General features: G+C 45.1%; 1 protein-coding gene and 1 pseudogene across 4 annotated transcripts in view; one reads left to right on the forward strand and one right to left on the reverse strand.

Annotated features, from left to right (window-relative positions):
- Nucleotides 1-13,752, forward strand: part of ACMSD (aminocarboxymuconate semialdehyde decarboxylase) — a gene marked incomplete at both ends in the record, with an annotated part of 34,454 nt that overhangs the window by 3,089 nt on the left and 17,613 nt on the right. For 2 of the 3 annotated variants that reach the window (XM_080918195.1, XM_080918193.1), the window contains 4 exons: nucleotides 7,619-7,663; nucleotides 8,830-8,926; nucleotides 11,245-11,294; nucleotides 13,244-13,480. In XM_080918195.1, coding sequence (XP_080774321.1) covers nucleotides 7,619-7,663; nucleotides 8,830-8,926; nucleotides 11,245-11,294; nucleotides 13,244-13,480 — 429 coding nt within the window. The remainder of the gene's footprint in view (nucleotides 1-7,618; nucleotides 7,664-8,829; nucleotides 8,927-11,244; nucleotides 11,295-13,243; nucleotides 13,481-13,752) is intronic. The other variant, XM_080918194.1, reaches the window with a different exon arrangement.
- On the reverse strand, nucleotides 5,129-7,790 carry LOC308421761 (T-complex protein 1 subunit alpha-like; annotated as a pseudogene). Its single transcript has 2 exons — nucleotides 7,686-7,790; nucleotides 5,129-6,378 (listed from the first exon to the last, which is right to left on the reverse strand). The product of its transcript is annotated as a T-complex protein 1 subunit alpha-like (transcript).

A 13,752-nucleotide genomic window follows, 5' to 3' on the forward strand; every position in this document is an offset into this window, starting at 1 on the left:
TGCTGTTGCCTCTTGAGTGCTGGGATTTGAGACATAAGCCACCATACCAGTTTATTTGGTTCTGGGATCAAACTCAGAACTTTGTACATGGGGGAAAAAAAGCAGTCTGCAGATAAAGCTACATTCCAGCCCCAGGATAGCAATACTACAACAAATATTCTAACCCAATCTAAACATTCTAGTACAATCTAAAGATATACTAATAGCATACTTACAGGCGAGGAGTGATGGCTGGAAAGTACTGAAAGGCTTTGTTTTCCATATGAATCCATTACGTGTCTCTAAGAGCCAGAAACTATATGTACAGTACTCACTGCAATGCATTGCATACAACAGTCTTGATTCTCAGCGGAGGTGTTTGTTGCACGGTGTGACAGCCTGCACAGTGCAAAGTGCACAGATTGTGTGTTCAGAACCAAGGCTTCAGAGAAATTGCACAATGCAATATGGGCACTGCCTGCCAGAACCACCTTGGATTCACTACACGCCTGACACTGAATTAATTTTTGATCATTGCATGTTCTGCTGTTACCAAATGTTTTACAACACCCGTTAAGTAACTACCACATGTGATCACGACCCACAGTTTAAGGGTGGTTTCTAGATGACGCTCCTCACCTTACTTTCCTTGAGAGAGTGGCCAGCATGACACCCACCAAGAGGGTTCCACACTCCATGGTCTCTACCTCTCTGTCTAGATGGGAATCTTGAAAGTGCTTAGAAAGTTCTGTGGTCTAAATGTTATGTCCTCTCAAAATTCGTAATGAAACCCAAGAGTACACACAGATGGGGCTTCAGGAAGCAATTAGAGCAAGAGGAACTGGGCTGTTTCTTTAAAACAGGCCAAATTTGTCTCCTTTGTTGTAAGGCTCTGCAGGAACCAGAACAGCCTCTTCCCATCGTGTGAATCCAATAGCTCCTCTGTCTTGGATGTCCCAGCTTTCTGAAACTACAGGAAATAAAAGTCTGTGTTATAAGCCTCCAGTATTGTGTCAGAGTAGCCCAGTGGGACTAAGACATAATAAATCAGAGAGGAATTTTCAATTCTAGTCACATACAGGTATACTACACAAAGAATCCGATGTTTCATTCAATCTTTGCTTCTCTCTCCCCCTCTTTCTTTCCCCCCTTCTTCACCAGCTCCCCTTCTTTCTCCACCATGCCCCCTCTACACTACCCTGAGACAGGCTCTCGTTAGGTAACCCGGGTTGGGCCCCCGACTTAACATTCTCCTGCCTCAGCTTTTCTGAGTGTCGCATTACAGTCGTGCATGACCACCCCAACCTACTGCTGCATTCTTAACTGTGGGACTTTAAACTGAAAACCAACCTCTGGAACTCCCTCCCAAGAGTTTAAGCAGATGCTTACTGTCTCTGGGGAAACGCACTCTCTGGCCTCCTTGGAAAGAATGTTCATCTTCTCACTAGGTCCCAATAAAATTCCCTATTCTGAGCACAGAAGGATGCTTCCAGCCCCGCCCTAAAATGAAGACCCTCCCTCTCTCCTCTCACCCAGAGGAGCCTAGAACGAAGCCTTCTTTTTGCAGGGAGAAGAAAGCTTTCCATAGCAGACTACTACATTCTTGCTTTCCCTTGCTTCTTACCCTACAAGCCTTTCTCCAGCTGAAGCTAAGAGCACACATCTTGGTGGCTTTTTTTTAAAAAATGCCATCTCCCCTTCTTCACACCAATTCCATCAAAACAGTAGTTGGCTCCAGTAACCAGGCTCCTTACCTTGAAGTCTCACATGCTGCAAGCAGATTGAGCGATAGCGATACTCCTAATACTTCGTACCTCTGGAGATTAAAGAATATAGAGCCGAGGAGATACCTCAGTCGAGGACCTATGTTCAATCCAGAGCCTTCATAAAAAGCCAGGTGTGGGGACATGTAATCTATCACCAGGAAGGCAGAGACAGACTGATCCCTGGCATTTGTTGGCCAGCGCCTTTATTGTAGTTGGTGAAACCCAGGCTGACGGGAGACCCTGCCTCAACAAAACAAAGTGAATGGAACCCGAGGAGAAATAATACTCTTCATGTGTACCTGTCCATTCGCACATGTATACGCATGCATGAGCACACACAAACACTAAACACACATTTATACTCATGCATGAGCACATGAAAACACAAAAACATCTTAGACAGATAAGTATAAAATGGCACAACATATGTTAAAATCTACATTAGTAACCAACTTGACAGGTGGGGTACTTGATATTCAGAAAATAACCCAGAGCTTTGTGGGTTCCCTGCAGAGGAGGCTCACCCCAGCCAATGGAGAAAACTGACCCAAGATATATTACTACTTTATCCATTCCCAGACACCAAGCTCCTCCCCAACTTCTCCCACTCATATAAACCCACAGAGGGGGCTTCATCACGGGATCACAACCCATAGGTCAAACAATCAGATCTTTAACAGTAGAAGTTTATCTGGGAGTGATAGTGGTTATCCAGTGTTGGAATAACTAAACTCCAGTGGCCATAGTTTCCTGAAAGATGGGAGTAAGTTAAATATTTATGTGACATATTTATGTGTTGCTGGGGTCTTTCTCTGTATTCTGTTATTTCTAGTCTATATTAAGTCTCTATTGTCAGAGTAGAACAAGTCAGACTTGAGGTATATATATCTACACTGTAGTTTGTTGGGGATTTTTTGGTTTTGTTGTTGTTGTTTGTTTGTTTTTGTTTTGTTTTGAGAGAGAGCATCTCTTTATCCTAGACTGGCCTTGAACTTACTCTGTAACTGAGGATAAGCTCTGATTCTCTGACCTTCACCCTCACAGTTCTGGAGCCATCGGTGGGTACCACCATCCCTCGTTTATGTGATGCTAGGGACGGAACCCAGGTCACAGCAAATGCTAGACAAGCACTAGACCACATCTTCTGCCCCGTGGAGTGGGTATGAAAGTACCATTGACTATAGCAGAATGTCTTCATTTTTTTGAAGTTGTTTCTTAGTAGGGAAAATATTTTAAAATACCTGTCTCTGATCTTTTCTCACAGTTTCTTCAAACTTTCCAACAGGATAATGAGAAGAATGAGCTATTGCTATTTTGTTTGAGAATCTTAAGTGGTTTTGGAAGAACTAGTATCTCCTTTCGAACCTGTTTTCTCTTCTTAAATATTAATAGACACACCCCCCACAACCTCCATTCCCTTGTGCAATGAAGGAAGAAAACAGCAGAGTCAACATATCTGGGGAGATGATTAACTAATAGTTTTAAAGAAGTAATTTCTGACAAGTCTTTTGTTTGTTACGTGCTGGTGGTGATTTCAATCAGGGGTAGAGTCAAGATTTTTTTATTTTTTAAATTCACTTTACATCCTGCTCACTGCCTCTCCTCCCAGTCACCCATCCAACAATTCTTCCACTCCCTCCCCTTGTCCTCTGAGAGGGTAGGTATCACCCAACCCTGGTACATCAAGTCTCTGGGGCTAGGCACAACCTCTCCCACTGAGGCCAGACGGGCAGCCCAGATAAAAGAACATATCCCATATATAGGCAATAACCTTTGGGATAGCCCCTGTTCCAGTTGTTTGGGACCCACATGAAGATCAAGAAACACATCTGCTACATTGGTGTAGGGAGCCTTGGGTCTAGCCTGTATATACTCTTTGGTTGGTGGTTCAGTCTCTGAGGTGACTCCATTAGTCTTTCTGTGAAATTCCCATCTCCTTCAGGGTCCTCAGTTCTTTCCCGGGCTCTTCCATAGGAGTCCCTACATTCTGTCCACTGTTTAGCTGTGGGTGTCTGCATCCCTCTGAGTCAGCTGCTGGGTAGAGCATCTCAGAGGACAGCATGCTAGACACCAGTCTGCAAGCATAACTGAGTATCATTCATATTGTCAGGAATTGGTGCTTGCCCTTGGGATGGTTCTCAAATTGGGCCAGCTATTGGTTGGACATTTCCTTAGTCTCTACTCCATCTCCTGTGCCTGCATTTCTTGTAGACAAGATAAATTTGGGGGGAAAGTTTTGTGGGTGCGTTGATGTCCCTATTGCTCAACTGTGGTTCTTGCCTGACTACAGGAAGTAGTCTCTTAAGGTTTCATATGAGATCACCTGTGTTGATTTTTGGGTACCTCTTCTATCCCAGGTCTCTGTCTCATCCTCTAGATGCCCCCTGCCCCCACCTATGTCAGTTGCAGATTTCCACTCGTTCTCATGGTCATCTGACCATTTCTCCTGTCTCTCCCACACTTGATCCCAAACCCCCAACTTCCCTTTCCCATCCTCTCTCCCTCCCAGTTTCCTCCCTCCAGCTTCCTCTTATGACTGTTCTGTGTAAGATTTGAGCATCCTCTCTTGGACCTTCCTTCTTCTTTAGCTTCTTTGGATCTGCAGAGTGTAACATGGTACCTGCATTTTATGGCTAATACGCACTCATAAGTGAGTACATACCATGCATGTCATTTTCAGTCTAGGCTACCTCCCTTGGGATGGTATTCTCAAGTTCCACCCATTTGCTGCAAAAATCATGATCTCTTTGTTTTCAATAGCTGAATAGCATTTTATTACATAGATGTATCACATTTTCTTTATCCATTCTTCAGTTGAGGGACATCTGGGTCATTTCCAGTTTCTGTCTGTGACAAACAAAGCTGCCATAAAAACAGTTGAACAGTGTCTTTGTGGGATGGTGGAGCATCTTTTGCTTATATGCCTAGGAGTGGTGTAGCAGGATCTTGAGGTAGAACAATTTCCAGTTTTCCATGAAACTTCCAAGAAAGAAAATTCCAGTGATTGGTGGGGGGGGTGGGGGAGTCAGTGAAGTCCTTGCTTTATAGGTGGAAAGGCCTGAATTACAGCTTCATAACTCATATTAAAAAGTAATCCTGCCATTCTTGAACTGGGAAGGCAGAGACAAGTGGATCCCTAGGGCTCATTACTTAGCAGAAATTCTGTCTCAAAAATCAAGGTGAACAGTGCCTAAGGGGCAACAGTTAAGGATTCCTCTGGCCCCCACCTACACATGCACCTCCACACACATGTGCACCCAAAGAAACATACATGTGTTGTTGTTGTTCTGCTGTTGTTGTTGACATCTTGCTATACTTTAATGTGAGACACCCAAGGCTAAGACATTGCACCTGACAGAGTTATAAATAAAAGGGAAATCCAATCAGTCATCAAGGGCACCAGAGTGAACAGCATTGTCATGACTTCCGTGTTTGTCATCTTTGCTTCCTGGGTGTAATTGTATCAGATCATCAATTCAAAGTATGGTGATGGCAGCCTCTGTTGCGAACTTCAGACTCCTCACTTTAACTATGGGTGGTTCAAACACTCCTGCTTCCTTGTTGTCTCGTGGTTTCCCATGGACCAAATCAAGACCAATCCATTTCAGACTTTTATGTTCTGGGTTAACTTGAGCCTCATTGTGAAAAACTTGGCAACCAGGTCGGTGGAATCTTGGGCATCATTCACTGCCAGTGTATTAGGAATCACAAGCAGAGACCCAAACTCTGCAATGGCAAGCCATTCTCAAGATCCCCTACTTGTTGCATAGTTTTCAAGGTATATAAACAGAGCAGCTTCTACAGCACCTCCACCTGAGACCACAGACTTTGACTCCAAAACTCTCTTCACCACCCAAAGAGCGTCGTGTAAAGAGCGCTCCATTTCATCACTCATGAAATCATAAGATCACCGAGGCAGATGTCCTAGCCTTGGTATTCTTTATTAAGATCAGCTCATCATCACAAATCCTCTCCTGCACGACCTCTGCCGTTTGTCCCAACATTGTTGCTCCAAAAGTTTCTTTACCTTCCAAATTGGCCAGCGCAGACAGGATACTTTCTTCAGAAGCTTTTGCAATATGTTTGAGGTCTCTTTTTAAAACTCTCCTAACAGCCATGGCACCAGCTCCCACAAAATACTTCAGATACATATTATCAATCCCACCAGTGGTTAGAATAATGTTGGCACCAGTTGCCAGGATCTTCTGAATTCTCTCCTTGGTGATATCTGATTCTCTGTCTAATTTGGTCCAATTTCTCAGGGTCTGTAATAACTGCCTGTATACCAAGCTTCATTTTTGTTTTCTGCAGACTGAAGTCAAGACAAGCATTTTGCATTAACTATCCAACCACACCGTTGACTGCATAGCCATTGGTCAGCATGCTTTCTATCTGACTTCTCCCACGGGCTTTCAGAATGTTAACAGAATTGACTGGATAGAGAGACTGGCCTCTCACAATTGTGTATTTAACAGCAAGCACAGTGTCTATGACCATATTAGCAAGAAATCACCATTTATTCCAATAATTCTGGAAGAAATGGATGTCTTAGCAGCATTGATCAGACAGACAGTCTCTTCCAAGTTCATCTGAGTTAATAATTAGGTTCTCATTGATATAATGCACCGCTTCCCTGTTAAGAGAGTGGAAAAGAAAAAGAGAACACACCACTCAAAAGTTTTGCATTTCACTATATTTAACACATTGTCAAATGTCACAGGGAATGCTTTTCTGTTCAGCCGTTTCATGTGGAGGAAAGACATGGAACAGCCCTGCCTCTTCAGATCACGGCACATTTCATCTATTCCATAAGCATAGCCACTAAAGTCTACTAGGAGAAAATGTGCTAGTCAAATGGGAAAGTTGTTTTTGAGACAGGGTTTCTATGTAGCTCTGGCTATCCTGGAACTCACTCTGTACATCAGGCTGGCGTCAAACTCAGAGATCCACCTGCCTCTGCCTCCTTGGATTAAAGGCCTATGCCACCACCAACAGGCTTCATACATTCATTTTTTAAAACAGACCATCTGAGGTGGAAAGACAACAAATTCATGGGACCTGTGTTTCTGGAGAATCAGGACTTATTTTCTGATGTTACCAATAATAGGATCTTGGCTCAGGAATCCATGGGGAGAAATGCTTTGGGTTAATCTATAAGGTAACTTTTAGCAACAGTGATGCAGTGACATCCATAATGAAAGCTGCTAGTCTACTGGAATTCCAAATGTGAGTCACTGTGCCCAGATTTTTTACATAAATTCTCGGGTCAAACCCAGGTCCTCAGCTGAACTATCTCCTCATCCCATGATTTGACTCTAAACGACTATCCTAAGAAAATAGATCTCTCTCTCTCTCTCTCTCTCTCTCTCTCTCTCTCTCTCTCTCTCTCTCTCTCTCCCTCTCCCTCTCCCTCTCCCTCTCCCTCTCCCTCTCCCTCTCCCTCTCCCCCTCTCTCTCTCACTTGGGAGTTCTATTGGTCAAATGAGACTCATGTAGCTCAAGCTGGTCTCAAACCCACTATAAAAGAAATAATAACCTTGAACTCAAGGTTCTCCTGCTTCCATCTCCTGGATCCTGGGATTAGAGATGTGAACCACCTCGTCCAATTTATTCCGTACTGGGGATGGAACCTGGGGCTTTGTGCATGCTAGGCAAGTATCCTTCCAACTGAGCTGCATTCCTAGCCCAGATATAGGAGTTTTTCTTTCTCTATAAATATATCAATTTAAAAGTAAATTGATTTAATTAAAATGCTGGGCAGGTATGAAGAAGGGAACACATAGGAAGATGATAGGACCGGGTGGAAGATGCATCTTGGCCACAGGCCCCTCTTCTTCACTGACTAAGTCTAACTGCAATTCTCCTCACTGCAGAGGTTCGGCTATGGAGGCTGGGTGCAGCTTCAACATCAAGGCAAGGTGAGTTTCTCCCAGCACATACCTGAGGGTGCCTGGCTCAACTTCTTGTGGGCTGGGCATCCAAGAAATAAACTCTTTCACACTGCCATTAATTCTGTAGTAGGCAAGGAAGTAGCCACGCAGTTTCTAAGACATAGTAGGGAAAACGGAAGTGACATCAGACAGCAACATCAATAAAATACAAAATTGAACTGAAACTCCAGCACGAAAATTTCTTTTAACATTTATACCTTGTTATAGTTGCCCTGGAACCATTTTTAGCATTTACTGCTCTGTCCCAGGGTAGTGACTTAGTTCTCCCTGTAGATCACTATAGTATATTAAGACAGAATAAAGAAACTAATTTGTTAGGAGGAACCAGATGATGAAGATGGACCTGCACTGTTCACAAACTTACTTTTGCTGCCCATATTTCGCTTCCCTAGAAAGCCAGAGTATGGTGTCTCTCAAAGGTCCCTTCCAGTCCTGTCACATCGCAGATACATTTCCCACACTCAAGTCACCTGCTGGGTCTCTCAGCCGGTGGTTCAGGACAGCAAGATGATGAATCATAGTCACACAGCTGTGTCTGTGTCCAGGTGCTGACCCCTGCACCGAGAGCCCTTCAGTACCAGACAGCAAAGGAGGCAGAAAGCCTGAGCTCCAGCAAGCAGTCAGATTTTTATTTCCAGGCTGAGTAGGGAAAAAATCCCTAAAGCTCTACGGGAGGAGGAACATGTTCCAAAGCATTTAAGAAAAGATTAACATAGGTTGGGGACCTGATTCCATCAGTAAATGCTTTGCCCTGCAAGCTTGAGAATCTGAGTTCAATTTCTCAGTACCCATGTTAAAAAAGAAAAAGGGAGGAAGGAAGAGAAGAAGGAAGGAAGGAAGGAAGGAAGGAAGGAAGGAAGGAAGGGAGGGAGGGAGGGAGGGAGGGAGGGAGGGACGAAGGCAAAGAAAGAAGGCAAAGAAAGAAAGGAAGGAAGGAAGGAAGGAAGGAAGGAAGGAAGGAAGGAAGGAAGGAAGGAAAAAGAAAGAAGGGAAATACAAAACAAGGTGGACAGCAGAGGGGGTCCTGCTCCACACACTCACGTGTATGTGCTTGCCACTTGAATGTTCACGCTCAGGAACACAGGATTTACCCGAGCATTGTGGCCTTGGCTTATGTGGCTTTTCTGACACAGGGAGAAGCAAAGATGATAAAAGATGGGAAGGTCTTCAGAGTGATCCAAGAGAACTGCTGGGACCCAGAAGTTCGGATAAGAGAAATGAACCAGAAAGGTACTGACAAAATGCTCTTGGTGCTTTCCTCTGACATAAGGCGACACCTGTCCCTAAAGTGGTGATCACTTGATATGATTTATGGGATAGCAACTCCCCTTTTCCCTACCAGCTGCACTGTCACCACATCCTTAGAGGGAAGAGTGCCATTCCCAGCCTCAGCTCTCAGAGCATGGATTCAGAAGCTTTAATTTAGTTTTTAAAACAAAACGGTATATTATCAAAATGATAGTGGTGCATTTTATTACTAGTTCCAGTCTGGAAATGGCTGGGCGGGCAAAGCACTTGCTACACAACTGTGCAGATCTGAGTGCAGACCCACAGGCATCTGCAAAGCCAGATGAATCGGTGGATGAGATGGAAGGCAGGAGGAGCCCCAGAGCTCACAGGCAGCTAGCCTGGAGCACTACACTCCCTCTGCACCATGGATGACGGCAACTGAGATGGAAAAAGTCTTCAAAATCTCATAGGTAGACAGTGGCAAGGAACAAAAGAGGAGTTAAGGACTGATATGTAAGGTTGTCCTTTCATACATGCATGCATGCACACACACACATACACACAGAGAGAGAGACACTTGTGCATGGTCACACTCACACACAGGCACACACTCACATGCACTCATGCACACACACAAGCATATACACACTTGAACAGGCACACACACACGCACACACACTTATACACAGGCACACATACACATATGCACACACACACACACATCTTCCATCACCTCCCTTCCTCTATACAAGTCCCTTTCATGCCCTTTTCTTTTGTTTGTGATCCCCTAATTTTTAGCCAGGGTCTTGTGTGTGAGCATAGTTTTGGAATACACAGGAGTCTGGTACGCTCACTATAAGCTACTCAACTGAAGACAATAACTGTCACCCACCACCCAAAATCCATCAGTGCATCTCAGTCATTCAGCAAGGGTACAGCTCAGTGAGACTGGGTCAGACTGGAACTGACTCTTGGTACCATCAGCCTTGTGCAGGCAACAGTATTTAATTAAGACTTTTGAGGCAGGGTTTCATGCATAGCCCAGACCGGCCTTGGACTCACTATACAAAGCCAAGGAAGGCTTGAAGTTTTATTTCTCCTGTGTCCACTTCTGGAAGTGCTTCAATAGTAGAAATAAACCACCATGCCCAAGCAGAATTGTCTTTTAATTCAAAGTCCAGAATAAAATAAAATGAGTCACCCCAGCAGCAGCAACATCTGGAAGTTTAGAATCTAGTGGTGTGCACTTTTGCCCAGGGCCTGTTTTATAATCAGTGGTTAAACTCAAGTAACATTCAAATTTAGCTTTATAAAATCTGGAGCCAACTCTGTGGGCCGCTCTGCAGAATACCCGTGTAGCCCTGAATCTCGGTACACTGGGGCTTGGAGGCAAATCTCTGGCAAAGAACAATTCATTGCAAATGTGAAGAGAGAGCAAGGGCCCACCCTCTCAAGAAGAAAACAGTGACTTGACCGACTTGGTGTCTCAGAGTCAAAAATTGTCATTTATAACTGCAACAGAAGTACATGTCTCCTTTCGTTTAGTTGTGTGTGTGTGTGTGTGTGTGTGTGTGTGTGTGTGTGTGCGCGCGCGCGCGCGCTCACGTGTGTGTTTATCCCAAGTACTGTCTTTGAGGCAGTAGTCATGACCCACTTTTTTTTTACCCTGCACACAGTTATAAGCACCTGACACAAATTAACTCATTAAGTTTCTACAATGACCCCCAGAGGTAGGCTCTCATCATATCACAGATTATAAGATTCCTGGATCCTAGACTCTGGAGCCAAGCCCTGGGGACTGAGGACCATGAGACTTTAGTCAGGCTAACTTAGGAGCCCCAATAAGGGACTTGAGAGATAGACTTGTCATGTAAGACCTACAGTGGAAAGCTCGAGGTGGGGGAGGGGGGAAGAAAGATGGAGACCAGAAAAAAAGATGGAGGGGTGGCTGAGTGGAGGAACAGGGAGAGTGATAACCGGCCACTAAAGTCAAGATACAGTTTTGATGGTATGCATATAATATGCATACAATTAACATATGCTGCTTTTTCTTTTTTTCAGTGGTGGAGAAATGTCTTGGCCCAAACGGCATTTTTCGACAAGGAGGGTAGAAGAAAACCTTGGCAAATAGACTTGGGTCATTTTTCTTGATTGATCCAATTTTGTCCAACTTTCTACTCTCTATAGAGCTGAGGACGGGGGACAGGGAGAGCACCTGGAGGGAGGAGCAGTGAGAGGGACAGCAGGTAGGACCGGAAGCTGCCTGTCTCACCCTGGGAAAGGCTCTTCTGACAGGTGTGTCTTTCCCTGCGTTTTAGGAGTGACGGTTCAAGCTCTTTCCACGGTCCCTGTCATGTTTAGCTACTGGGTGAGTGTGAAACCTTGAACCATCTCCCTGGAGGTGAAGCCTTATGTCCAGCTCTCAGGAAGGTGACAGATGACTTACACCCTGGGATTGGTATCAACCATCCTCTCCCCTAACGTCCTCCTCTTTCTTTCTTTAGTTGTTTGTGTCTGAGAGAAGCTCTTCTGTAGTCCAGGATGCCTTCAAACTTGCTTCGTAGTTAAGGATAACCTTGAACTTCTGATCCCCTGCCCCTGTCTCCCAAGTGCTAGGATTCCAGATAGGCTGCACCATGCCCAGTTTATGCAGGGCTAGGGCTGGAACCCAGGGCTTCTTACTTGCTAAGCAGACACTCTGCCCACCACATTCCAGCTCCAGCGGTTCCTTTCTGCGCTGGCAGCATATTCTCCCTGAGACCTCAATCATGCCCTTGCTTCAGAACAGTAGCCTGTATGTGGCTATCAGACCCACATCTAGATTCACCCCATGGTTCAAGTGTAAACTGAGACCCCACCAGAGCTTACCCGTCTGGACTCACCCCTGCAATAAATCCTTGCCAAACTGCTGACAAGGCAAAGCACTCAGAGGTAAGGATTTTAAAACAGGATTGTAACAGCCAGCTATGTTACGCTGTTGTAGAAATTTCTACCCCACCTTTGACCCTTTAGTTCCCGGATAAAAGACACACACGGTCTTTACATTTACAATGCCCCTTAAACAGCACATGAACTGGCCAGATTCCTACCCTCTATGTTATTAGAATCTACTTTCCTATCAATAACCCTGAATTATTACTTATTATGTTTCATCTGGACTGCTCTTAGCTCCAACTGGCCAGCCCTCAGGGCCACGTTTTGTATGGCTCGTGTAACCCATGGTGGCTTCTCCTTCTTCCTGCACCTTCCCCTCATGGTTCCTTTCTGACCCCAAGCCCAGGAAACATAAACCTCACATATGTCTCTTTTGCCTAGCTATTGGCTGTTGGGGGTGCAGGGTCACAGGTGTAAGGGGGCCTGCACTTAGCATTACAATAAACAGCAAGAACAAACCTCAACAATATGCCTCCTGAGGAATGTATAACAGGGGAGTCCGGGAATTCTCAAGAACCGAGTTTTGAGACTGATTCTGAGATATGGGGTGGGGAGGTAACTTTTGGTACAGAGCTAAGAATGTGCTAACCTGGTAGTTGTGGTTAACGCGTGACTTCACAAGTCCAGCAGGAGTCACTTGGTTCTCTGTGCTTTTGATCAGATCACTATTTAAAATGTCTTGACACCTCAGAGTGGGGTCAGGAGAAATAAAGTGCAAGCATAAAGATCTGAGTTCAATCCCCAGAACCCACATAAAGAAGTAAGTATGGGAGCTTGAGAAGTGGTTCAGTGGGTAAGGGAGATCATGGCTGCTCAAACGCCAGGGCCTGGGTTCTGATGCCAGAACCCACTTTAAAGGGCTAGGCATGGTTGAATTTGAACCTGTAACCTTTTAAGTACTGTAAAGGCTAAAAATAGGGGAGGGGATTGGGAGAAGAAAAAAGATAAAACCCATCTAACACAGCATCGACAGGAGGGTGTGGCAGGACAGGTGAAGACAGAGCCCATACGGAAGTAGGGCTGGTATCCTTCCAGGAGCCAAGACATCTTGGTGGTAGCTTCAGACATTGGGAAGGTCTTCAAAGTCTGTCTGCTGCTGGCAGTGGCCCATCCTCATTCCTGGCTAAGCTGGGGTAGTTAGCACATCAGGCCCAGAGATGCTTCTGGTCTGGTCTAATTAACCAGCAGTATCTCAGCAGCTCTCTTTGCTCTAACAGACTCTGGGTCTCCTATGGCTGGTACCTCTCTGTCCATTCCTCAGCTTCCTAAGGCATAAAGTCACTATGAAGGGTGAATATTTTCAGCCAAGAGACAATGTTGTTTAGAACGAACGTCTAACCATGTAGGTTTTGATGGCTGTGGAACTTTTCCTCTTTTCACCAGGCCAAACCTAAAGATACCCTGGAGCTGTGCCAGTTTTTAAACAATGACCTAGCTGCCACTGTTGCCAGATACCCTCAAAGGTTTGTGGGTTTGGGGACGTTGCCTATGCAAGACCCGGAGCTGGCCGTCGGGGAGATGGAGCGTTGTGTGAAGGAGCTAGGATTTCCAGGAATCCAGATTGGCTCCCACATCAACATGTGGGACCTGAATGACGCAGAACTCTTCCCAATCTACTCCGTGAGTACTGATGCTTTTGCTGGGCCAACACACAGCCGCACAGCCGCACAGCCGCACAGCCTTGCACCATGGAGACCAAGAAGGGAGCATCTCCCAGGGAAAGGGGGCAGGAGACAATAGGCCAGTGACTTTAGATGTAGGTAAGAAATGTAGAAAACTACCAAAAATCCTCCCAAAAGAGTAAGCCATTCTCCAGAGGGTACGATGAGACACTTCTAAGGCCTGCTCTGAGGTAACTTGTGAAATCTTTCTCTTAGGGATCACATTTTACA

The sequence above is a fragment of the Micromys minutus genome (assembly GCF_963924665.1).
Source record: "Micromys minutus genome assembly, chromosome: 6".
NCBI lineage: Eukaryota > Metazoa > Chordata > Mammalia > Rodentia > Muridae > Micromys > Micromys minutus.